Source organism: Anguilla anguilla, chromosome 11 (assembly GCF_013347855.1).
Source record: "Anguilla anguilla isolate fAngAng1 chromosome 11, fAngAng1.pri, whole genome shotgun sequence".
Classification (NCBI taxonomy): Eukaryota; Metazoa; Chordata; class Actinopteri; order Anguilliformes; family Anguillidae; genus Anguilla; species Anguilla anguilla.
The window spans coordinates 10,490,010-10,516,663 of record NC_049211.1 but is presented as its reverse complement, the minus strand read 5'-3'; the positions used below and the strand labels follow the sequence as shown (position 1 = coordinate 10,516,663).

The window sequence follows — 26,654 nt, the reverse complement described above, 5'->3', positions numbered from 1 at the left end:
TATGACTTTTTTTCCCCTTGATTTGACTCTGTACTCCACAATTTGGTTTGTAATGGTTAAAGTGCAGATTCTCAGCTTTTATTAAAGGGTATTTGTATACATTTTGCTTTTACTATGTAGAATTTACAGCTCTTTTTATACATAACACCCCCCCTCCCCCCCCCCAAAATAAATAAATAAATACTTTGTCCCAAACATTATGGAGCTCTTTGTCTTACATTACATATTTTGTGCCAGAAAAGGCCTCTGGAAGCACAAATCTGTTTCCTCTTTTAGTAGCTTGGAGGCAAAGGGATGGCTTCATCAGCAGATCTTTAAGAGTAGGATACATTTGAGCACATTTTCTCTCTTGAATTCCATAAACAGACTTTACAAGCCTCTTTAGGTGAGAGTATGTGACTGCCTGTTTTTTCTATAGCTCCACTCCACGTTATTTATCTGATAGTAATTTCCACACTGTGTTCTGTTGGCACGGTTACACTCCAGTCATAAGAAAGGTCTGTACAACAGAATAGCCCAGTGAAGTGCCATTAAATCAATGTATTTCCCACACAGAGTACAAAAGAATCACAGGGTTTAAAAACTGAATTCTTTTTGAGTTCCTTGTCACTTTGTCATTCAATTAGCTCTTTAAGTATAAGTCTGTATTAATGCACTAATGGGGAGAGAGACATTGCTGCATGTCATATGGTGCTTTTATATCCTTCAGCAAACCATTTACCTTCTGAATGAGTGGTCAATTCTTACTTTGTGTCTCCACCTGGCAATCATCAATTAACATTTCATGAACGATGAATGCACTACTGATTTTGATTAGCGGTGTATTCATTGTGAGCAGAATGGCAGGTTGATGTAAACTGTCAAGATGAAATGCATTTTAAAATGTATTCAGGCTTCTGAGGTATAATATTTTCCTCATGTGGGTCCGCAAGTGTGGTGGTGGTGATGTGGCATGACAGTTAACCAGTTTTCAGGCTCAAATTTGAAGTGGGTTCAAGTGGAGAATAGCTGTTGCACACTTCAGCTAGACACCTAATCTGAATTGCCTAAAATCACATTCATTCCATCATTAGATAAATATGTGAAACTTCTGGTGTGATAAGTCATCACAGATAAGCTCCCTGGCGTTTGATAACAATAACATGGAAGGGGGATTAAGGATTTAGTAGAGTCTGCAGGATGACTTCTAGGTTTACTTCTTTTAAGAGTGAGTCTCTCTCTCTGTGGAATTGGGGGTACGGCTCTGTTCTTTATCTGCTGTTTTGGGGGTGCTTGCTCTCCAGGCACAGGGGTGATTACATCATAGTCAGTGATGTCCTTCACGTTGACCGAGCTGTTGTCACGTGACTTTTTCCCATGCTACGCTCTCTCTCCGCTTAATTCTGTGTTGCTGGGTGATTTATACCCCAGTATCTTAGCAAGCCATTCAGTACTCCTGGGCTAACCCAGGGTATGTCCCACAGGCTCTGCAGTCTTTCTATGGGACAATCTAGGTAAATTCAGATTCTTTTCTTTTCTGTGGAATGTTGGACCGAGAGCCTTGTTATTCTGCCAGTAGATTCATATCTCTCTCTCTCCCTCTTTCTTTCTCTCTTTCCTTTCCATCTGCCCTTCCTGTCTTCCTCTGATCCCTTGCATAGATTAACCTTTTCACACTTTCTCACAAGTTGCCTTTCACTCCCAGTAAACAATGATGCTTCACGTGTTATGCCTTTCACCATTTTAGCGTGCGGCAGCAAAGTAGGTTATTCCCTGATTATTCTTCAACTTGCCGCTTCCATTTTGTCCCCAGTGAGAAGGAGGTTTTTCAGTGCTGGCAGACGTGTGGTACAGGCCCTTAAAATTTAATGCCCTGTCTGGTGCACACAGAGTCTCTGACATCAGCTAGCTCGGGGTGGGGGTGGGGGTGGGGGTTGACAGGGCCTCTTAAATCAGCAATGGACCCATCTGCAGGGGCTGCTGAGCATTCTGTGATGGGTCAGGGAAGAAAGAAAAAAAACGGCACAGCCATCATTCTTAATGAAACAGCCAATGTTCCCCGACGAGAACGCTGAATCCTTGCGCTGCTTTATTATTTAAATGAACCTTCACGTTTAACCTCATCTGGGGCAGCGGATGTAGGTCACCGCGTGAGCGCGTGTGTAATTCCACTCGCGGTGAGCAGAGCGGAGGGCCTCTGCTCCAGCGGAGGGGCAGGGACCGGTACCAAGACCAGTAAGAGGCTACGGGGAATGCGTGCCTCCCCCAATATCCCCCCCCCACACACACGCAGCCCAGTTACCCCAGGCCTATACTATACTGCAGGGCTGCTCTCTCTCTCTCTCTCTGACTGCTGCATCAGTGCCACAGCAGAATGTCAGGTTTTCTTCCCGCTTTATGTGTTTAGATGGTTAATTAGCGGCCTGTGAACGGTAATGAATTACAGTACGTTGTAATATGTCATGCCAGTGAAGCAGTCTTGAACTGAATTGGAATTTTCCCCCTCCAGAAGAGCGCTTGCAGTTTAGAGCGCATGAGTTCCTGGTTTATGCTTCTTTGCTTGTAATGAGGAGCAATTAACTGCATTGTGCGCTGGTATCGTCTTGACAAAACATTTCCTTTGCATGAACTGAGTCTAAGGTTTGACACAGTTGTTAGTTATTACTGTAAACGGTTTCTGGGCGCAAAAGACAAGGCTGTTTTATGAAGAAAATGGGGCCCGCTGATAGAGTGATATAAACAGAAGAGGAAGGAAAAATGTGGAGTTACAGTTCAGTTCCATGCTTATATGGGCTGAACTGGACTTAATTCAGCCTCTTTTTGCATTTCACAATTGTTAGCAGCTGCCGACACTCAAATGTAGGAAAATCTAATTAGTTCCAGTTCATTTTCGATAAATCTGTGCCTGCAATGAGTCTGGTGTAAGGTGTACATGGTGGCTCCCTGTTATCATACCGTCCAATGGAACAAGCTGTCCCATTGCTCCTATTGGGAAAGCATTGAGACGTAGGGCCCCGTCACGTATCACTGGTTTTAATCATTTCCAGTAGCCGGCAGCAGCTTAAATTCAGGCGCCCAATTTATAGCCGCTCTGCAAATTGCAAATTATTAATAGCGGAGCCATTGCTAACTCAGCATAGCTGCAAAGGTGCCCCAATCCAAGGTGGAACTCCAACTGCGGGTAGGGGTACGATTTTTAGGGTATTCACCGTTCTGCATTATATAGACTGTACTTTCAGATTTAGGATTCTGGGAATACACTATGGTGCATTATACAGACTAGTTCCAGATGAAGGATGCTGAGTATACACTATAGTGCATTGTAAAGACTGTACTTTCAATGTGTAGGGTTTGGTCTATGCACCAAATGGTCTATTATACAGACGGGTCCATTGTACAGACTGTTTTCAGATTTGGTACTGGATGTAAACTGTGGTCTACTATAAAGATGGCACTTTATCTGGAGGGGTTCATTGGCATTAAGCCAGTCATGACAGTCCCTGTCTTCAGCCTGTAGTTAGCACTTCCACAGTCAATCTAGAATTGAACATGCGTTTCTTCATCCTGTCGCATAGATTTGGGTTGCTGCACTTTGAGCTTGTGTTTGCCAGATGTGGCATAATTAAGTCTCCAGGAACTGTGATTGGCTGTAAGATGACACCAGGCGCGTTGGGACTGGGAGACGGCAGGCGGTAGTGGATCCTGGTTTAAGGGAGGGGTCCCCGTCCCTCAGAGGCGTGGATTTCGCACTGCTTCCGCTGAGCCCGGGGGCAGTTAGGCCACGCTGCCGCCAGAGGCCACCTCCCCTCCCCCCCGGATCTTCCCGCTGTGAGCGCACTGCGTTCCAGGGACGTCCGCTCAGCTGGCGTCAACCACGTTTTCCCGTTTTGGTAGCCTATCGTCCCCAAAGGCTTGCTTCAGTTTTAACGGCATGTGTGAGGCTTTAGAACCCGAGGCTGTGGAATCCACGCAGATGGTATTCCAGTAAAACCAACTCACGCTCTCATTATCAGCGGGAATTAAATGGATTATCCCATGGCAACCAGCCGCAGCTATTCATTGTCAGCTCGCTATTACGATACAAGGAGGCATAGTGGACTATGGTATAAAAAGAATCTCGGAAATAGTGTATCTGAACTCAGTGTTGTGGGGCATCATAACGGAGCGTGTTTTGGCGACTTCTGTTTGAGCCAAAGAGGTACCGAAAAGTCAATGACTTTCAAATCTAAATCTTTCGTTTTAGATTTAAATGCAATACAACATGCATTCGTTTCCCGTGTTACATTAGCGCATTCCCATTATGTCACCCATAAGTATCTTTGCATTCAAAGGCTAAGTTCATTCCTTTATATGAGTAACTTACAAACTAACTTCCAACAAGGCTTTCCATCATCCACTGCTGAAAGTGTTGTCATTCCATCAGTTAACTCACTTTCAAACGAGGATCTGTCTTAGCCCCGTTCAGACGACGTTCCACGTTCAAACGTAATTTTGGACTTGTGGCTTCCGCTTGAGCCGCCGCGGTTCAAGTGAGTGGGTGTCTTCACGCGCATTCAGTACGACACAATGCTTCATAGTTCGTCTTTTGCCATTTAAAGACAGCTATTTATTTAACTTAAATGAACAAACATGAAAACGCGCGTGAAATGCAGTCAAAAACCGTACCGCCTCCCACTTCATGAACGATTACCAAACAGCTGGTTCCCCAGGGCAGTGACCAACGTGCACTAAATAGGGTATTATTCCGGCGAAAATCTGGTCTGATTTTCTCAAAGGCTTTCTTTTAACAGGTAGGTAAACATGAAAGTAGCCTACTAAATAAACAATCCACTTAAATCATTCATTTTTTGCTTAAATTTGATAACACAGCAGTTTTGAGGCAACATAATAAAATAGCTCCAACAGAGTGGCTCCTGGCCAATAGCGAGCTTACAGGAGCTCTCCCTCCGAAGTTCTTCGCCAACCCCCGGGGCTCAGGACACGGTTTATTATTAACACTCCCCCTTTCAACGCTCTGGTTTCCATAGCAACGCTCCAGTCCAGACGCAGGAGTTTAATGTGGAGAGCAGGCCTTTCGAATCGTACGCGGCGCGGCGGAAATAATCGTCGTCCATTACCTCGTGCGTTTAACTCCGTGACACAGGTGCGTGCCCAAGATGAGGTGTTCACTGTTCCTCAGGGCAGGTGGAGGCTGTCCATCCTGGAGAGAGAGAGAGAGAGAGAGAGAGAGAGAAAGGGGAGTGGAGGGGAGAGACAGAGTGTGTCTGTGGATACTCCACTGTGTTCTACCGACTGTGAAATCAATGGGGAAGACTTCAGTCTGTGCCAGGGCCCATTGATTGATGCCAGTAGCCGTTTTCGATTTCACAAACATCCAGTTAAAACCTTAATGGCTTGGATGGCGACTGCATTCCCTTGTGGCTGTTTTTTTTTTTTTTTTTTCCCCAAGGGGCGATGCCTTGACAGCTGTCAGGTGAACACAGCCGAATGCTACATGATTTGAAGCATTTCGGTTGGCTTTCAGACTCTACAGCCTTTTGTATCTTTTATTTTGTGAATGGCCCTGTGTGGAAGCAGGGAAAGATGCGGCTGAGAGCGGGTAGATTCTGACACGCTCGGCCAATCAGGTGCCGAGAGACTGAGGTGATAAGTGATGATGACATTAAAGCCCCCCAAGGCAGGCGGAGTTCCTTTCAGTGTGTCCTGATTAGTCTCACTGCAGTCTCGAAAAGGAGTCTGGATGAACGCTCTTTCGCAGGATATTCAGCTCTAAATGTGTTTCATGCAAAGTGCTTCAGTCCACCGCCTTCAAAAGGCTGTCTAAGTAAAGTTAAATTGAGTGTGGGATCAACACTGCTCACCAACTGAAAGTGTGGTGTCAGATGTGAAGATGATAGGCTATAGTCTTATTGAAGGGCTCAGAAGAGACAGGCTTCTAACTGACTCCTTCAATAATGCACTATCGTGCATCTGACAGGAGTTAAGATGGATCATGGGATACAGCACAATAAATAAATCACTTCCTTTGTGATACACTTTCCATTGACATTTACACCAGTCAAGCAAAACATAAGTTACACACCCTGCACCAGTTACTATGAAAATACTGTTTTGTTTTGTTTTTCTAGAAAACTTTTTTAAACAATATTTGAGCATATGTCAGGCTACATTATTACAGGGGTTGGGACACATAAAATGTATTCACTTATTATGTGGAGTAGGGGACCACAATGTTTCCAATGCTTTAAACTTCGTGCTGGCTGTAGTCGTGGTTGCTAAACCTAATGAAAAATTGTGCAAGAGTAAAATGAAAGCGGAGACAAAGATTTAAATTTATGCCTTAGGCCACATTTAAATTTTGTTTTTGACTGTGCTGTGCAAAAGAGTGCAGGAAGGTCTGGGAAAGAAAGGATGTTATTAAAAATACATTATTTTCCATCACATCCCTGCCTCGAAAACAAATTACATTTTAAATGTCTTTCTTTTGGCTTTACCCTAGAGTCTGACATCCCCTGATAGGTTGCAGAGTGATAATGTGATGGTGTAACGTAACTCTGTGACAATGTAAATGTAATTGCACTGAAGATGTCCCCCGTCACCTGATTGGTTAGAGGACAAAGCCATTCAATACTGTCTGTAGTTCAGGTGTGAGTCAGCTGGGGAGTGGCCACAGCATGACCATTCCTACTTGCCAGTCAGTGCTATGATGGTGTGCATAGAATGAATCGACCGTCCATAAGAGGTTCCTTCAAATGATGTGCAGCAGGCCTGGATTCAAAAAATACTTGTCCTTAACTTACACTTGTCCTTACTTTACTCAGGAGTAAAAGAAATTGTGGTTTATTTTTTTCCACCAACGTAAGAGGGTGAGTTCAGTGTTAACCAACCCTATGTCGGCAAGCTACGTCTCAAAAAAAGAAGCCAACACTTGCATTTAGCTGTAAGTGAACGTTAAGGATGAATGCTGATTGAACCTTGATAAAAGTGTTTTCGCACGCTGTTTCTGAGTAACTGCTGCTCTGGGCCATGGCCCACCTGCAGGATTATTGGCAGGCTGGCTCGATGTGATGCGAGAGGGATTGTTGGAAAAGGCCAAAGCTCGTAATAACCCAAAGGATCATAATTCCTGCAACTATGAGTATCGAAGTCTCTTTCTGGCTCCTTACTCATGTGTAATAGGCTATTTAAATGCATGAGAAATTAAATTGCGCTCAGTCTTTACATTAATAAGTGCCCTTTGCAGAGAACTGTTGTATATCGGCTCCGGACACATAAAGCTCGTAGAATTGATTTAAAATGTATTTATCCACACTCGACTCCCAGGATCCTTTGCTAAATATAGACTGGCTTTCATGAGTTTGAAGAGCGTGTGCCGTGTTCCAAAATGGCTTCCGTGCGGTATGACTGAGCTCACGGTGCTCGTGTCATGCTGGAGCGAAGCGCATTTCAGGAGCCGCTTTCTCCACATTTAGACAGTGGATGTCAACACCTGCCACTGCACCACGCCGCCCCAGAACCACGGGATGCGAGATGCTTCGGAATGTACCACGGAAATCCAAAGGCACGCGCGTCTGCCCCGTGATATTTCCTGCCTCCGCCCGCTGTGCGCCATCCGCTGCAATTCCACATGGTCAGAGTTGAACTCAAAACCGCTGAAAACACTTGACTTTTGTTTGTGGTCAGACGGAATCATGGGAAATGGAAGCCATGTACAGTATCTCCTTCCAACCCTTGCAAGCACCTGGAGCGTACCCTGGTGTCGAGCCGCTCTCATACAACTTAACGCTCAGGCGATCAGTGGATCCGTGAGCCCCACTGTCATCAGGTATTATGCAGAATCTATAAATCCCTCCGCAAAGCTTTGCTGCGGGCTGCCTAGTCTCCCGGCATCATTATTTATCTCTCTGCCTGGAAAACCAGCTTATCCTAGGCCACTTACGCTGATAACGATACATCCTGTTCAGTTTATTACAGTTTGATAAAGTGCGTCCTTACCTGAAGGTATAACAAGAAGTGCACCGCTCGGGATTTGAGCCTCCGAACTTCTGGTGACAAATCAAGTTCCAGGCCCACTACAGGCCACAGTACTGCTCACTGCTGCAGTTCCCTGGCTCTCTTTCTTTGGAGGAAATCTTTCTGGTAGTGAAAAAAGGATACAGTCACTATTAAAATGCATCGGTCCCTGGTGATCATGGGCAGTAGGCTTAGTGGCGGAGGTTGTGAGCACTGACTTCTCCTGTGTAGAGAGGCAATGTAGTGACACATAACTGAAATGGGGCGTGGGGTGGGGTGGCTTACAGCATGCATGGGTGAACTGCAGATTTTGGGAGGGCGGGGTTGACTATGAAAATGCATGCTTAGTCGGAAATATTTTGTATACTTTTGCCTGTATTGAACTTTCTGTCTAACATGCTGCAAACCCACACATTTCAGTGGTCCAAGGGGGGGGGTTTCCCTGTGTCAGTCAGTGGTACAGTACAGGTGTGCGTCCCTTCACCCTCTCCGCTGTGCGCCCGTGCCTGTGGAGTAGCCGGCTGTGCTCTTGTGCGCCCCCAGGTGGTGAGCTTCGCCAGTCTGAAGTACGAGCGCTCGTACGGCTGGATGGTGCTGTGCGTGCTGTGGTGCTCCATCGCCCAGTCCATCCTGCTGCCCATGTTCCTGTGGGCCTGCGACCGCTACAGGGCCGACGTCAAGATGGTGTGGGAGAAGTGCGTGGCCATCATGTCCAACGACGACGTGGACGAAGGTAGACCAGAGTGGGAGCGCGCGCGTACACGGGGCAAGCTGGAGGGGGGCGGGGGGGACGGGAGCAGGGGGGAACAGACGAAAAGAGAGAGAGAGAGGGGGGTGGGGCTAGGTAGAAGGAAAGGTCTCCACAGCACAGCTTCACTTTTTTAAAGAGTCAGTGAGCTGTGTCAGGGAAGTGATTTTTTTCAGGCTTCAGATGGTTTGAGCTGACTACAGTGCTTTAGATGTTAGACTTGAAAGTTCTGTTTTTGATTAATGATTTTTTTAAAATGTTCATATTAACCAATAGGCATAGATGTTTAGAAGGAAAATTGAATTTACTTGAATTATTTCTCTGAATATGATGTGTATTGCTCAGTGTGTCAGTTTATGTCAAATTCCCAAACTGTGTGCGTAACTGTTGAGTCACATGAATGTCGCAGTATCAAGACTTATTTTATCATCGTTTTTGTACCATAGACAATTTCTTTTTTGCTCTTTTGTCTGATAATATTGGCCAAGATTCAATCTAACTACATTGAACTTTGATAAATTATATTCAGCAAGTGTGTTTTGTTACTTAACAAAAACTCACTTACCTGACTTTAAAATTTCTGTGTGTCATGGCCAAATACAAAATATTGAGTTGGTGTCAAAAAAGGAAGACGTGTAAATTCAGCAGTTAAAATTAAGAAAGTTAAAATTAAAAGCACAATGTGCTTAGATCGAATCTGAGCTTTTGTTTTTCCTTCACATCATTCTCCTCTTATCCATTTCACATTGTCTTATTGTATTATTTAAAATCATCCCTGATGCCTACCATTGTGTGTATGTGAACTCTGTGCTTACTGATTAAATTGCTCGCATTATGATAAAGATTAATTGTGGAGAGATTAAGATAAATTTAGGATAGAGCATCTTTCTGTTCCAATATTTTTTTAGTTGTGAAATGCAAGCAGGATTGGTCAGATTATAGTGTGATTTCATTTTTGCAAACCAAAAAAAAAAAAACGTGAAAGCATTGCTGGTGTACTAAACAAATAAACGAATGGCATTTACTGTAGAAAGAATCATTGACATCTACTCCAGTGCATCTGGTCATAAGGGCATCTGTTTAGATTTCATGTTTTCATGATGACTGATTTGAAGCGAGTGATTCAAGGCGATTCTCTGTTAAAGCAAGAAGTCCATGGTTGTATTTGCTGTGGTTAATGAACGATCCAATTAAACTGGTTCAGATCCTATGGTGAGACTTAAACAGAAAACCCAGTGACCATTTGCAAACATACAACAGTATGTGTCCTGCAGAAGTTCTATTTTACATTTCATTACAAACTAGAATGTGTTGCAGCTAGGGTAGCTTGAGGTGAAATAACCACAATGGATGTACTATTACAGTGCATCTGAAAATAATCTACTTTCTAAAGTGCAGGATGTGGGTTTGACTGCCACAGGGACTGACCTCTAGAATAATGACATGTAAGAGTTTCATTATTAATGCCTTTTCATTTTTTTTTTTGCATTAAATCGAAAACATATTGTTACAACTAAATTACTAACAACTCCCAGCCTTATGAGCAAGAATATCACAGTCTGCATTATCCTCAAAATGTCAATGAAACTCTCATTAAAGGGTTGATATCTAGTCCACTTGTCCAAAGCTGGAATTGAACTCTATTTTCCAAATATGGTTCCAGTTCCAGTGGATGAGGCAGAGACGTGTTCAGTGCATATTTTAACTGCTGTCACAAGTATTCACATATTTTTCAGTCGGAATTTCTAAAATGGGTTACTCAATAATCTGACCAGTTCAACAAAGTTTTGGGTGTACTTTTGTGGTTATGTGGATCAAAGACATTTCTAAATAGCTTTCTCCAGACTGTACTTTCATGCTAATATTTTGGGAGACATTACCATGATTGACACTGATCCTAAAAGGATCCACAGTAAGACAAAGCACTCAAACTTTTCAAACAGTTAACAGTCCTTATTAAAAATCATTGTGGCCTGTTGCCCCCCCCACCCCGTCCTCCACCCACAATCTTTTTTTTATATTTTTCCGTTTGTGACATTGATTTGATTGTTTCACTAGAAAGAATAAAGTTCCTTATAGTTTTGCTTGATTTGAATGTTACCAGTTCTCTACTTCTTTTCAGAGGGCTTGCCTTGTATAACACAACTCAGTTGTATGTATAAAAGGGTTATTTCTTGCCTACAAAGCTTCTGTTTCGCATGCAAAGCTGCCTGTGCAATAGCTAATTTCATCCTTCATCTAACAAATGACCCACATTTGCCTCAAGATCAGCATTTTACACTATACTTCAACTGATTGAAAGTGAATCTTGAAATGTAATCACATTTCTTTCATATATTTACTGAACAACATTATATGTAAAATGATGGCTCTAAATTACTATTTTTGTTGTTGTTATGTGGGGTTAGATTTTCCCAATTTGTACAACCCAGACGGTCCATACTAACTCTGGACCAGGCTGCTGCTTCCCAGAATTCAGAAGCACTCAGGCACTCTATGTACTAGACCTCAAAAGTCATAATTTCAGTCAGTTTATTCAAAAGTTCAGACTGCACTTGCATATAAAGTGATGATTTATTCCGGTCGTTTTTCATTGAAAATTCAAAATTTGAAAAGCGGACCAAAAAAAGAGAAAGAACATGGATTGTTTCTTTTATCTATACGTCTGTCTGTCTGTCTGTCTGTGTACTTGAGCACGTTTTTTTTTAATCCTGATATATATGCTTTCTGCATTTGCAGAAAACAGCCAGGATGGCGGAATTCATCCGGACTTAATATATGACAGACCATATGACTATAGCTCCGCTGGTGATATCATGACGGTAGACCGTATTGCCAAGTACGAATTCTCAACCTTAGAAAGGGGGGTCCCCCAAGGTTATCCATTGAGGGAACTACAGGAAGATAAAATGCAGTATTTGCAGGTATATTTCTATTGATTTTTTTAATCCTAAAATTTACACAAAATTCTTCATTTATAATCAACAATGTGCATGTAAAAGTGGCATTCATCTTTGTCATGCAACTTTATTGATCATTTTTGGTGATCTGCTGGAATAGTTTTACTATGAAAATGAATCACGCTCTAGAAATAAAAGTACAGAGAAAATGACTGTAAGGAATATTCTGGCTGACTAATATTTGGCAAATATGACCAACAACAGTCTGTACTTCCAAATAGGATATGCATTTTGAGGTCTTGCTATGAACAGTTAATTTGCATGATTCATATTATGAAGGACATGTTGAATTTACCATTTTCATCTGCTTTCTATGCAGTTGAAAAATATGATATGCAAGAGTTCAGAGACAGGGTCAAAGCATGCTACTGACAGGTTCAATGTTAGATGCAAACAAAAAACTATGGAACATAATGGTTCAAAATCTAATCATTTTTTTCAAGTTCCAGAAAGAATATCTTACACTTAAGCAGCCTCATTAAATAATTGGTTCATATATTTTCAGCTAAATCCTCTAATCTCAGTCACGTCATATTGCCTGCAGCCAGACAGAGCCAATCATTAGTAGAGGTGTGAAATGCTCCTCTTCAATCCCTGAACCTCTGAAATACCTCTCTCCACATGTAGTCTTCAAGTGCTGGTTAAAGGCTTCTTCTTCATAACGCTCTGCGTTACACCAGTTACTCCCTGTAGCGAAGTTGAAGGCACGTAGGCACCTAGAAGGCAGGGGCAATAATAATTGCCCCAGGGGTCTCGCTGAACTGAGGCCCGGCGCCGTCTTTACCTGAGAGTAAAAGAGAAAAAATGAACTTCATTCAGATTAGCATAGGTACGGCGATATGAGGCACTTGAAGGCTGGATTTGGAGGTGCCATCCCCAGAACAAACATCTCTCAACCTGACCAGTGCACTGGCTGAGCACATCACCCCCCTGAGACATTTACCATCGCTGCACCATTTTATTATTGCAAAAGTAACACCCAATTATTCTGTTGATTGCACAAGCCCGCAAAGCCTTGTATAGGTCTCAAAAGATGAAGCTTATTTCGGTATCTTGCAACAAAATACGTAGCAATTAATGACTTGTGAGAACTATAGTTCTAACCTACCTATTTCTACTTACAATCTATCAATTTCCTGTTAATGGAAATGTTCGATTGGGGGGAAAATACAGTTATCGATACAGTAGCCATCATTTCACAACATCAGGTCATCCACCCTTTCATGCAGGAGTAAATCTGTATGAAAGAATTTTGAGTTTTGAAAGGAGTTTTACATTTTTTCAACCTTATCATATCTATCCATGTTATTTAGCTGAAAATAATAATCAAATGGACTTTCTTCACTTTATTAACCTAGTATATGATTGGAATTATAGTTGTGCTAAAGCATGAATAGAGTTGGACACAATGCATCAGTAAATTTCTGAATTATTATGAATATTGTGAATGAATATTTTAAAAAAGCTTGTGTTCATTTGATGTTTTGAGGTAATTGTATGTATGTATTCAAAAAGCATCACCAATTTGAAAGTTTTTCATTAAAGAACAGTGACTGACAATTGCTGTGCAGCTCATATTCTGTCAGCGCTTGTGCAATTTTAAATTGGGTTAACAGTCAATTAGCCTAATTTCCCTTCCCATTGTGCATTGTGAAGGAAGGTTTCATTTTTACCTGTCCCCCTGCATCTACCATGAATGCTTTGCTGCCCTCTGCTGGTCACGTTTCACACATAAGGCTACTGTATCTTCTGTTGCGGGCGTTCGCTCACTTAAAAGTTACAGAGACACGGGCGCACCCTAGTGGCAGCTTTGTGATGTATGTTTCTGGATATCTCAGTGGCTTTTTCTATCTCCAAAGTCTGACATTATGTCTCTCTTGAATAGTCCTCAGAACAATGTGGAATGTGAGTATCAATTTCCAGCATACATGTGTAACACTCAATACCCTTCAACATCAGTATGCATATGTTCTAGTTGTCAGCACTCTTAATTAATTTTTACAAAAACAAACTCAGCAGTGATACAATAATTCATTGCAAAAACAGAAATTACTTTTAACTGAAAATACAATCTGAAAGCCAACAGTTAAAAGATGCTGAAAAAAAGACTAAGAGCTATGATGTAATTTCTGATGTTGGTCTAATTTTAACATCGAAGGGGTTTACCCTCTTTTGTCTGCATTGATTCCTCTGTACACATGAAGCCAGAACAGTAACTAATGACAGGCAATGCTAAGAAAAAAAATAAATAAAATTCCAACAGTATAGACGTTAGTTCTGTTAAGCTGTGCATGTGCAGTGGCGCGCGCCACCACAGTCCTGACGCCTTTCGTCTGTGTGTTACCCCAGGTGCCCCCTACAAGAAGATACTCCCACGACGAAACAGACATGTGGAGCACAGGTCAGATCCCTTCCTACCTCCATCGCTGGGGCTCCACGGAGGACATCATTGGGATCCCCCACTACAGCTCGCCCCGCCACGAGAGGCGGAGAAGCAGCCTGGTCTCCTACCACGAGGAGACTGCTCCCTACCGCAAGAGGAGGAAGTCCGAGGACAGCGTGCACTCTCTCAAGCAGCTGCCCCGCGGCGAGCGTTACGAGGAGGACTTTAAGTGCTTTAGCCGGGACGAGGTGATCAACTTCATCGACGAGACGCCGCTGCCCAGCCCGATGAAGAGCCCCCGCCGCGCCTCGGCCATCTCCCTCATCCCGGACGCGTACGAGCAGCGCATCGTCCTGCTCCCGCACTTCCCGCTCACCGACTTCGAGCGCGAGCCGCAGGCCCTGCGCCGCGTGCTGGTCGAGCTGCCCGAGAACTCCGCCGGGCGCCGCGCCGGCCGTCGCCACGGCGACGCCGCGGGGGAGGCCGGCGGCTCCGCCCCCTGCGCGTCGGGCTCGGGCTGCCACCCCGGCCTGCCGGAGGGGAGGCGCACGTCCGAACTGGCCCCCCCGGCGCACTCTGCCCACAGGTTCAGGACAGGCCTGGGGGAGGGCGGCAGCTGGGCGGATCAAAAGAACCTGACTAAAGTTGAGAGCAAAGGAAGCACAAATAGTTTTTTAAGCTCACCTTCAGCGTCGTCCGGATACATCACCTTTCACTCAGATTCCATAGGGTCCACCACCTAGGGGAGGCGTGGAGCCTTTATTATTCTTATTATTATTATTATTATTATTATTACTGATTTTTTTTGTTCATTCTAAGTGTGGAATGTTGATTATTTTTTTTGTAATAATATGGGAACAAGATATCAACTGGGACAAAAAATTCATATCTGGGGAGCGGTGTGGGCTGGGTGCAGACGTTTATCATTTGTTGCAGACCCGTATCACTGTAGTTCCTCCCGTTCGTCTGGGACTGACCACTGGCATTGCTTTCCGAGTGGCTTTTCGCACACTTCATGTCGGCCCTTGTGTTAAAAAAATCGGCAAACATGACGACGGTGGAGGGGGACTGTGTAGTGCAGGGACAGCTGCTAACTGTACATAGAGAACATTTCAATGCTACACTGTAGCTTTCCTCTCCAACTCCAACACAAGCATTTCATTTGAGTTATCTCACAAAAGTATTTCACTGCTTCGCTTCATGGGCTTTGTTTCCTCTTTAGTTATCTTATTGGTGGTTCTGTGTGTTATTTTCTTAAATTAACGAACAAGGTAACGAGGAACAAAGCTATTTTATTACTTTTCTGCACATAGAAATATGTTTTAGAACTATACATAATTTGCTGTCTTTGTTTACATTCGGTTTCCTGTTTTGTCAGATTCTGCTTGATGGTTCTCTTTAAGTCTTTTAAATTACAGTTTCAAATATATGAAACAGGAATCGATGGAAAATAAGGAGGCTACTTTTTGCCAGTTTATTCCAGGAAATCAAACGCCTTTGTAGCCAAGTGCTTACCAGCACATTTATATAGAAATGTATGTAAGCAAGCAGTGCAGCAGTTATGTTTCGTTAATACTTGGTCTATCTGTTTCTGCCTCAACCTTCCTCCACTTTTATGCATTTTCACCCCTATTGTTACGCTTTATCACACTGTTAAACTGTGATACTAAATTCAACACACAAATATCAACAAATAGTGAAATATTGCGTTCTCACAACACAAGACTTGGGTTACATTACCTTTCGTCCCTGTGTGGACATTCTTTCACATGTCTCTGGAAGAGTATTCATTTGTATGAGCCCCAAAGACAGAATTTAAAAAAAAACACGATTTGGAATGTCATCTAAATTTCCGCAGAGTAGCTCTTTCAGATTTGTACATAACAGTGGCAGATAGTATTGGATGTATGGTATGTTTGTTTTTTGTTTTTTTATTTATGGTGATGATTGAAATCAAATATCAAAATAATGCGTACCATTCACCATATCTCTGCAAATGCACATGTATCCATGCATGCGCACACTTTCTCACAGATTGATATACATACAATCGATCGCCAGTGCACTTAATCCTCAATGCTCAAGCCAGGCAAAGTGTGATTTTATTTATTTCTTATGCAATTTATCCTATAGAATTCAAATCCCAAGTCAGCTAATGATAAGCATAACTTGTGCAAGAAATGACAAAACAACTGCCAACATTTTAAAACAATGCTCTAATAAAATGGAATTGCCCAGATAGAAAATGGACTCCTAAATTATTAAAGTTTACTAATGGTGCTTGGGAATTTTGCTGCTTCAAAAATAGCCTAGCAGTGCAGGAGATAGACGTCACTTATAAAGGAACAATGACTTTCCTATCTAAATCATTTTGGTCCATAAAAGTCCTTTCAGCCTAGATTTCCTAGTGTTTTGGATTTTTCTACACTTAATTTGCAATCAACCTTATTTGATTTCTGAAAGAAACAAAAACACCTCACTCACAGAAAAAAATTCTATCTGATGAATAAACTTATTATGGTTTAGTGAAATGGGAAACAAATTACCAGCCATGACTTGAAATGGAATTCATATGTCTTTTTGATAGCCTTTGATAGCTGTGCAGTGGGCCTACCTTCCTTGCTCCTGTCACCACTAAAAAGAATAGTATACTAGCTAGCACACTACTAGCAGAATTATACTAGCTCATTCTCTCTCGAAAAAAAAAGTGATTGGAGCAAAGTTTTAATACAAGAAAGAATGTGTTCTTTGACACTTGATTAACAGGAATTAAATGTCCTTAAATGGTTTATTAATGCTTACCTAACATGCTTACTAAAACACATTATACACACAAGACAAAGCTTATCAGGCTGCTATTGCTGTTGTTTGACACCCCAGATTTCAAAATCTCCAGATTTGGATTACAATTGAAACTTTTTATGTGGACATTCGGACACACATTCATTCCAAACTGATTTTCTTTTGTTTTTATCGTAGTTTTCAGAATCTACATTTGTAACATATTTTCTTTTTAGAGCTACTAATAATTGTCAAATTAATGGACATTGTTTGGTGTCTATGTTGTTCAAATGATGATTTGTTTCAAGAGGACTAAAAATCTATTCCGAATATAAATAAAAATGGATGAAACCCATGCCATTTGTTTAAAAATGTTCTACGTGTATTTTGCATTTGTAAAAAATAAATAAAAAGTGATTCTTTCCTTGTTGATGTTTTGCAGAAGTGCAGGATGAAGTGGACACTGATTTTGTTTAAAGGGTTCATTCACAGCTCAGTTTTATTGATGTTTTCCACTTTTTTGAAATAATTTAAGGTTATAATCTGTAAGGAGCAGAAAGAAATAAAGAAAATGTTTCAAGACGAATTCTTACCTTTTGTAGTCTGTCCTTGCATATTCAAACTGAACCTGTGAAGGAATAATATTGTTCATGTTAAATTATCCATCTTCCATATGTTACTACTACTACTACTACTACAATGACTGCTACTACTACTACTACTACTACAATGACTGCTACTACTACTACTACTACTACTACTAATAATAATAATAATCATTTCTAGCAATTTGAAAAGCATTTGTAGATATTCTAAAATTATCCATACCAAGTTTTGCTCAAATGTATCTTGTAATTTAGGATGAAAAACTAGTAACATTTTTTGAAAATCTGAAATGACATATGGTACATGGTAGAATGCAACAAACTGGAATCATCTGCAAAATAATAGTTTTGGGATCAAACCACTTTCACTGTGAATTCTTCACGTTTGGCTCTGTACCCCATTGGGTTTGAAATTAAACAATAAATATGAAGATAAACTGGAGTCTGTCAGCGTTAATTTGTCAGCATTTACATCTATATCAGGTGATCCATGTAGGACCCCCCCCCCCCCATTTCCTGGGCGTCACAAATTCATGCAGAAGAAAGCTAACAAGAGGTCTTGAGTTGATTCTAGTTGTGAAATTTGCATTTGCAGTCTGTTGCTGTTCTCTCTCAACACGAAGACCAAAGAAGTGTGAATGCAAGCAAAGCAGGCCATCAGTGGGTGAAAAGTAAGAATAAATCGATCAGAGTAGGTGACCAAAGAATACTGTCAGTTGTGAAGAAAACCCCCTTTTGAACTGTCCAACAGATCAAGAAACACTTTCCAGGATGTAGGCATAGATGTATCAAAGACTAAAATAAAGACACTACACCAGCATAACCTCACAGGGTTTACTGCAAACCACGGGCAAGCCTCACGGGCAGAACTACCAGGATAGAGTTTGCTTGAAAGTAAATCCAGGAGTTTGCATAAAAGTAAATCTAAAATGACTGCAGAGTTCTAGAACAAACTCCTTTGAACAGATGAGATGTGAGGAAAGAGAGAAATGTGGAGAACGAAAGGAACTACTCATAATCAAAATATGCCCTTCCTCTCGGCTCTTCCTGTCTGTCTGGATGATAAACTACAAAACAACATTTGCAGTCTGTTTAAGGAACCATCCCTTCACCCAGGTGTTGGTGCTGTGAGTGTTACATACCGCTTGCCACAAACTTTGTCGTCATGAACTTAAACGTACTCGGTATATATATTGGGTATATATTGCTTATATTAAAAAACGGAAATTAAATTAAATAGGCATAGATGCACCTTATGTTTACTATGTGTACAACTCCCACGTTGATGATGGATTTAACAGTCCTCGTCAACATGACGAGTGGGCCTACTCGGGAAATGTCAGCCAACCAAATGAACAGAAACCTAGACCAGCTGAGATACCCTAGAATGCAGTCGTTAGAGCGTTATCCTAGCTTTAGAAAAACCCTGCCACCTTTTGTCCCAGCAACCTACTCAACCATATTGCCTGTCTTTTTCCACCTCAAAAAAGAAATTCCACGGTATTAATGCAGTGCAATCGAGCAGCGACCCGGATCTCACGCTTAATACACCAATTTTAGCAATTATATGGCTAATTATACGCCACAGCTTGCCTCTCGCCCAGAGCCACACAAGTTGCAAACCACCCAAAACGACACTGGCAACGACAACAAAAAGATTCAAAACAAAAGCTGAGAATTAAACACAATTATATAATTTATATAACCTGCAAAACAAAATATAGACAGTCAATAATAAAGCTGTTTTAATCCATGGTCCTAGTGACATACATGCTAAAGGTAACTGATGTCGGCGTCCGTACTGATGTATTTACTTTCCAGTGTTACCATTGAAATTTTATAATATGGTCCATCATAGAAAACAGGAATTGAAATATTATCAGAAAACATAATAGCCCTAATTGAACATCTACTGTCCAATTTCTTCTCTGGGTGAGGCCAAATGGGTCTTTGCATTTTCTATTGCATTAGGTACACGTCTAGCTTTTATGAACGCTTGGCTAGGCACAGTATAATGCAAATAGCTCCTTTCTCTCTTCTATCGGCCGTTCTACACTTGTGCTGTGGTCAAACTGAACAACGTTACATGAACAACATTGGGAAATGTTTTTAAGAAAATATGCGTTGTAGTGGGTCTCTTGCACTCCTGTTATCGTTCCAGTTAAACAATGTCGAAAGGTTTACACGTGTACAGCTACTCCTTTTCCTGTCACATTTTTTATTTTTTATTTGGCTGTATTAGCCATACTCTAACGTTTTACCCCTCCAAGGGGGTGGTAGGAATAAACTTCTGCCATCTATCCAACCTAATTTAAATATTTTCTCTGTTCTTCACCTTAAATGTTAGCTCTCCTCGCTTAAGAGGCGTCCTTTTCTCCGCGAGCCCTACCCTTTGAATGTCCTCTGCACACTACTGATCGTGAATGCCGTCTGAAAGGCGCGAGGGCGTTCCCACGATTCTCCTCGCCGCAAGGTGCCATCCTCTGTAAAATTAACTCAAAAGACGGATTTTTAACACTGAAACCCGGCCAACATTCCACCACACACACGCGCGCGCACACACACATAGGCTACCACTTTCAGAATACGATGGATGGAGGGGCCCCTTTTTATTTTTTTATAAATCGTTATATTTCATTTCGCAGAGGCCTGAATCTTGGGCTCTATGCACATTATCAGCAACGATAACATTTGTAACATTTAACTTAACCTCGTTTCCCAGAACCTTTTAAAACAGCAATGGCATCATTATCTGATTGCTTTGATTAATGCGTAGTGTAATTTACTTACCCTATCAAAATATATACAAAATCCTTTCGTTAAAGCTAATTGCTACCAAATGCAGCTAGCGGGCGAGCGTGTAAATAATTAGCAGCAGAAAATTGCTGTGGTGTTCAACAAGCAGTTGATTTGCGCGCGACTGTTTCGGTACTAATGCGTTAAACTTGAGAAGAAAGAGATGAATAGCGCCACATGGCACGCGCACTATGTGCAGGCAGTCCTTGCACCCTTGGAGTCTCAGTTACGTGTTTATAATATAGCCAGGAGGCATTTGAGAGGCTACATTTTTACTGTTCTGTTCTATCGAAGACATATCAACGAAATATGTTGCATAGTTCTCAATCACAATTTCGATGTGTCGACACGATGTGAATTGAGATTTATCTAAAAACGTTCAGACGTCTTATAGCTGAAGTGCGATTACTTTTAATTTAGTAAACACTGGATAATGCATGTATTATTTTATTTATCTCCTTTGAAAAATATGATTTTTTTAAAAGCCGGAGTAAAGGTCCCCGTCATATTCAGAAAACGTCCAGTTTCACATCGAACAAAGGCCAGAATTGGCATTACCATCATGATTTCTTTGATGTGACCATTTTAAGCGCACTTAATTTCTCATTACTTGTAATACCATTGCTGTAGGTTTGACATGAAAGAGTAGCCTAATTGGCTTATTAAAGATGGGGGATTGACTGATATACACAATCAAGTAAAAGTCCAGTGTTAATTCAACTCTAACAGTTTTAATTAAACCGTTAACAGATAACGTTTGGTCCCACTCTGGAAGAGTTGAATTAATTCTGGACATTTTACTGTGCAGCTTCCTAAATGTTACTTAGCACCGTGCCTACTGTTACAGCGGCCAGAAATCTCATAAACGCGGCAGTACCTTGCCTATCTGTGGTCACTGTACTATTATTTCCTTCTTTGACTCCCAAAAAGATGGACAATACAATATGTAGGTTCACTCTCCAACAACACTTTGTGTGTGAATGAGAGTGAGAGTGAGTGTGAGAGTGAGTGAGTGAGTGAGAGAGAGAGAGAGAGTGGTGGAATGTTGGCCTGGTGTCGGTGTTAAAAGCCATTCGTTTGAGTTGAAATTACAGATTAAATTTTACAGGTAATATTGAAGTGTGTGTGTGTGTGTGTGTGTGTTTGTGTTTGAATGAAACAGTTTAAAGCTCAATGAGTTTTTATAAAAGTTTGACTTTATTACAAAAATATAGCCTATTTTATACAGCATAAAAATCTAGGAAATATAAAACATTATGACATCTAATCAGTGCAATTCAGTACATAGGGAAAATTCAATTAGGCAAAAATCGATTTTAAAAACTCGTTTTTACCAAGGTCGCCAGTAGCTCGGCGATATAACTCCCACCAATGCATTATAATTTTGGCCTTCAGTGTGGCACCTATTTCTGGGATATACATCTTTGAAAAGTCTGTTTCCTCTGTTGTCGAAGTTATGTGAGTAGCGCCGTCCCTTGATTTGTTCTCTGTCTCCCTTCGCTCTCACTGTTGATGTTGGAACACTGCACATATTTATGTACGAGCTTGGGGGCGGTTTGGCACATTGTGGATCGCAAAGCGTGGAAGCCGCCTGGCTCGACTCGTCTCCTGCGGTGGTTGAGCGCGGGGGCAATGCTGCATTTCCCGGTGCTACTACTGCGGCGTCGCTGTCCGTGGTCCTGGAACCTTTTGTCACTCCCTCGGCTGAGACAATATTGCTTGTTTGCGACAGAAGGTTTAAACAGGTGCTTGCACTTGAGTTGTCTGCCATCAGCAAGTACTGGTTCACTCCGGTCAAGCAACTTCGATACCCTGCCTGGTACTCAGCATATTTGGCGTTGACAGTTGGACCTTAAAGAGAAGAGAGGGAGACATGTTTTACATTCCACGTAGACCACTGACTACGTTTGACGTCGTGTTATGAGGTCTGTTATATAGGACTAAGTAGTAAGCTAGTAAGTAGGCCTTTGAACTCACCATGCTGGGTTTTTTGAAGGTTCCTCAGATGTTTCACTGTCAGTTCGAGAATGTCTGCTTTTTCAAGCTTGCGCTTGCGGATCTGTAAAATACGTGTAAAAAAGTTAATAACTAAACTGCTTTCAACAACATGAAAGACGATGAATGGACACTGTTATAAAAAAATTCAAGAGACAGATTTTGTCAATAAAAAATTTACTCAATAAATAGTCTTTTTTTGTTTGTTTAATTTGAGGCCATGGTTAATTGCAGTCACAATTTATTTCATAGGGCACGTGGATAATCGACTGATTAATTTTCGAATTCCAAGAGAAAATATTTACAAAGTCCATTCTATTGCCATTTTGGAAATGTCCTGGAAACGCGCAATTGTTTCAGATGTATTTCACTGGAAACTTACATTATTGGTATAGTAGTTTTCAAGCAGGGTTTTCAGTTGATCCAGACATCTGTTTATACGGGCTCTTCTCTTCTTTTCCATCAAGGGTTTGGACACCTGGCAAAAATAAATAAATAAGGTCAGTGCTTCTATTAGTGTAATAATTCGGGCATTAATCAGGCGGGTTTTGTGGCCGTATATAGAACCAAAAAAGCGCTCACCTTTTTCCCATTGAAGATATTGGTCTTCACAGAACACTCAGATGGCGCCACCATTTCAAATGGCTAAAACACGATTTGCTTGCAGATACCCAGATGTGCTCTCTGACTTCTCTCAGTGCAAGAGTGCAAGAGTGAAGGAATTCCGCCTCTTGGGCCAATTTATAACCGCACCCACTTTACATCTGAATGCAGCGAATGCCCACCCGCGCCCAGAAATGAGCAACACAGTTAATGTGACTTCCTTTGTAGTTGTCAGATACCAGAGACATCGACAACAGGCTAAACAAAATAATTGAATTTTGTTTTCCATTTCTCAAAAAATACGTATATGTCAAGTCATGCTTTAAATTATGGAATTGTACCCAAATGATTAGTACACTATTTACATACAAAATTGCTTTCACAGTAGGCATATCTTGTTTGACTCTTAAAGTACAGATTCTCTCCTTAGTGTTTTACTAAGTAATTTAAGATTCAATCACAATTCATTTACATCACCTTAAATAGAGGAAGTATTTTCCACGAATCATGAATACATTATAAAATAATATCTAATAAAATGAAAATCTATTATTTTGCTTCAAGCGTGGATTTTAGCAGTGTTTTCTGCATCATAAAATTGGCTACAACACGTAGGCTTAGTTTTAAGAATGCATAGCTATAAATTTATATTCCCATAAATATCGCACCAATATAAATGCATATCATTATACCGGTTCCCTAAGTGACCTCGTTAAAAGTTTATTCCTATATTGATTTTGTTCAACATACTAACCACACATGATTTTGCAATACTGTGTGATTAGCTTGGCCCACCATTGCATCGTTTCAGCGGAAACATTACAGCTGAAGCAGGTAGGTAGATGATATGACCTAAAACGCGTATAAAATCACTGCATAATGTGAATAATAATGTAAATGTATTGTGCTGTTTTGGGACTTCTACTTGCTCCTGCTATTCACTCCTTTCTTTCTGAGTTTCACGCTGTGGAGTCGAAGGCAGCACCGTGGTAATGTTGTCCATGTCCTCACAGAATTTCGATTTTATGCCAATATCAGACACCCCTTAAAGAAATCCCACCCTAGACTGCAGTAAAGAACCACTGGAGTCGTTTACACGCGGCCTCGCAAAAACATGGTCAACCAGTTCATTGCCCAGATAAATCTACGTTGGTCGATATTTAATATATATTTTAGGAATACTCTAACGTATTTATTTTATAATTAATGAATTTGTCTCTCTCTATTCTTTTGGGCGAAACCTAGCAGCGAAGAAAATCGTCGCAACGCCTCCTGTCTGTTGGCTCTTGCTCCCCGATTCTCCACGCTGCGCTGTCAAAAGGCTCAACCCTTGGGAAAGTCGAAGAGGCCCAAGTGTTTTTGCTTTTTCTTTGCCGTCATCTGTGCAACATATGCCTCTCTAGTCATTTTGAAAGTAAAGAGGCAAATTGGCAATAGCTTACAGACGGTTATGTCTCCCTTTCATTCAGCGATTTTACAGTCGTCAGTGGAAATATTCAGCGAACTCGTTAGTAAATATAATCATTTAGATGCCTTCGCTTTCTCCTTTTCAAAGACTCTGCAGTTCAAATTTCGGGGGTTGGTGGAAAAATAGCATTCCCCTGAATGGCAGGTCGTGTCAGACAAACAAAATTGAAGATTATCAAAAAGCGAAGTGTCGTTTTTTCATAAATTAAACGCGCACGAGAATCTTTAACGGGACTAATTGTAAGACACGCGACAGGCTGAATAGGCTTCTAGACACTATTTTGAAAGATTCTTAAGTCTCTTGGGTTTGATTTAAGACACAATGAGTTTGTTTAGGTTCCAATTGTGGCCACTTGGACGAATGGCATGGAAAAGGAAAACAGTGAGCATTAGCATCTGTGTGTGCAGTCAGGAGGCCTAAGAGTTGATGAAAGGGCTGCAGTGTATGTAAGACTAGCGCAGCCATTGATCCTTTATTACATTCCCCGGTCACAAAAGTAGAAGCCAATCAAAGATTTAACCCACTCTGAAACACGAAAGCACATTGTTTTGACTGGCTTTGAAAGGGAATTTTTAAAAATACAATTAGAGCCTTTTTTATTCAGTCGCTAAACAATCGCTTGTAAATCGACTGTCTGCATTAAGATTATAGGGAACGTTTGAAAGAGCAAATAAACGCTCGATGTGTTATTCTTTACAATAAACAGACTTTAATTCAAGTTTTCAACAATGCACTTTTATATTCTAGGCAATGTTGTTTTTAGTTGTTCAGTGCTAAAAACGAAAACGTGTCAGATACATTACCACAATAACACATATTTTTAGAAGTGGTATTAAGAAAAATCTTTGGAGAAGTTTAAGAAAACTAGGCTACAGCAAAAGGCACCTTTTTTCAAGTAATTCTAATAAAATGTCTTATTCTCCATTACGCAAAGACACGTAGCCTATTTATCCAGTCAGGTTCCGTTAAGAGAAGCTATATGGAATATTACTTCGTTACTTCTGTGCACGTTACACCGGGCAATTAGCCATAAATTAGGAAACTGTACTACCATTACAAATAATACAACCTGTTTCCAACGGGTGTGTATTACAAAATGGAACAAAGCATTAAAGTGTGGAGCATTACAAGCCAATTTGTAACCTAATTGCACCCAATCAATGCAATAAACGATCACTTGACAACCAGGTTTCCTCTCGTGTGTTTGTATCTTAAACGTACGAAACGGGGATATTATGTTTGCAAACATCTAAGAACATTAAGCAATTACACAACCAGGTGGGTAATACGATATTTTGTCTTTTAAAATAAATATTTCCATTGCCTGCCCCGACAGTGGTAGATTCTGAACACTGGTTTAAACACAATTCCGTATAATATACCGAAAAATTGCTGTAACACCAATGCGTGTAGTTTTAAAGTGCAATAATACACCGCTAAATCAGTATGAAATTGGACCTCAGTTATCCAGTGTGTGCATGCTGGTTTCTCTCTATTGTTCACACTGGTCTCCTTTTTAATTTCTGTGTTTTTCACGCTCAACTTTAACAAGCAGAACCGTGGTGATTTTCAGAATGGCAGGCGATTCTGAAGCAATGAAAATACGTCACCGCTGAGACACGGTCTTGCGCGCTTACTTTAGAAATGACTGAATGGCACACAATATATATATATATATATATATATATATATATATATATATATATATATATATATATATTACTTTATATAATTCCTGGGAAACAACTGCGGATAAATAACATTGCTGAGACTCTAAAAAAGTTTCTTAGTGTGGAGGGATTATAAAATGCAATTTTAGAATCCCATTTCCTTAGAAAACAACTTTCCATAAAGAAGTAATGCAACGCGGATGGTATGTTTAAAGAAAGGTTTCCATATATGAGCGTCTTGACTTTTATTTATCTTCAGTATCTTCAGGTAAATGATTAACCATAACACTCCTTTGTCATGTATGGTTAACAACAGGGTACTTGAAACGAGTGTTGTAATAATTGGAGTATTCTAGAACTTGTTAACAACAATTAGTGAAGCAATTATACAATTACCCGCAATAAACTTCTTCTGAAATGCATTCTGGTGTTGATTAGCAAGTGAAAGCCGGGATAAAGTAGCAAGTTGAAAGTGAAAGAAGTTCAGAGTTGCATGCGTAATACGCACGATGCCACAACAACACAATGCATAATCCAAGACTCTTGCTCGGAACCATCCGTGTAAAATAAGTCAGAGGCCTAAGCGAGAATACCAATATGCGTAAATACGCATATCATAGTTGTTCAACGATTTTTTTTCTGATTTAATCTTG

At 40.9% G+C, this 26,654-nt stretch overlaps 2 protein-coding genes across 5 annotated transcripts in view; one reads left to right on the top strand and one right to left on the bottom strand.

The window, feature by feature from the left end:
• LOC118208346 (probable G-protein coupled receptor 153) overlaps positions 1-17,450 on the top strand; it is a 48,275-nt gene extending 30,825 nt beyond the window's left edge. The window contains exons 4-7 of one of the 4 annotated variants that reach the window (XM_035382932.1): positions 8,536-8,725; positions 10,863-10,892; positions 13,586-13,605; positions 14,050-17,450. In XM_035382932.1, the coding sequence (XP_035238823.1) occupies positions 8,536-8,725; positions 10,863-10,892; positions 13,586-13,605; positions 14,050-14,826 (1,017 nt within the window). In that variant the 3' untranslated portion in view covers positions 14,827-17,450. Of the gene's footprint in view, positions 1-8,535; positions 8,726-10,862; positions 10,893-11,479; positions 11,665-13,585; positions 13,606-14,049 lie in introns of all 4 variants that reach the window. The other 3 variants (XM_035382934.1, XM_035382933.1, XM_035382931.1) reach the window with 3 other exon arrangements.
• Positions 17,451-21,439: 3,989 nt separating this feature from the next.
• her3 (hairy-related 3) lies at positions 21,440-22,964 on the bottom strand. The gene is made up of 4 exons (XM_035381352.1): positions 22,843-22,964; positions 22,643-22,738; positions 22,243-22,324; positions 21,440-22,116 (listed from the first exon to the last, which is right to left on the bottom strand). The coding sequence occupies exons 1-4, from the start codon at positions 22,894-22,896 to the stop codon at positions 21,596-21,598; spliced, it is 753 nt and encodes a 250-aa protein (XP_035237243.1). The 5' UTR covers positions 22,897-22,964; the 3' UTR covers positions 21,440-21,595.
• Positions 22,965-26,654: the final 3,690 nt, after the last annotated feature.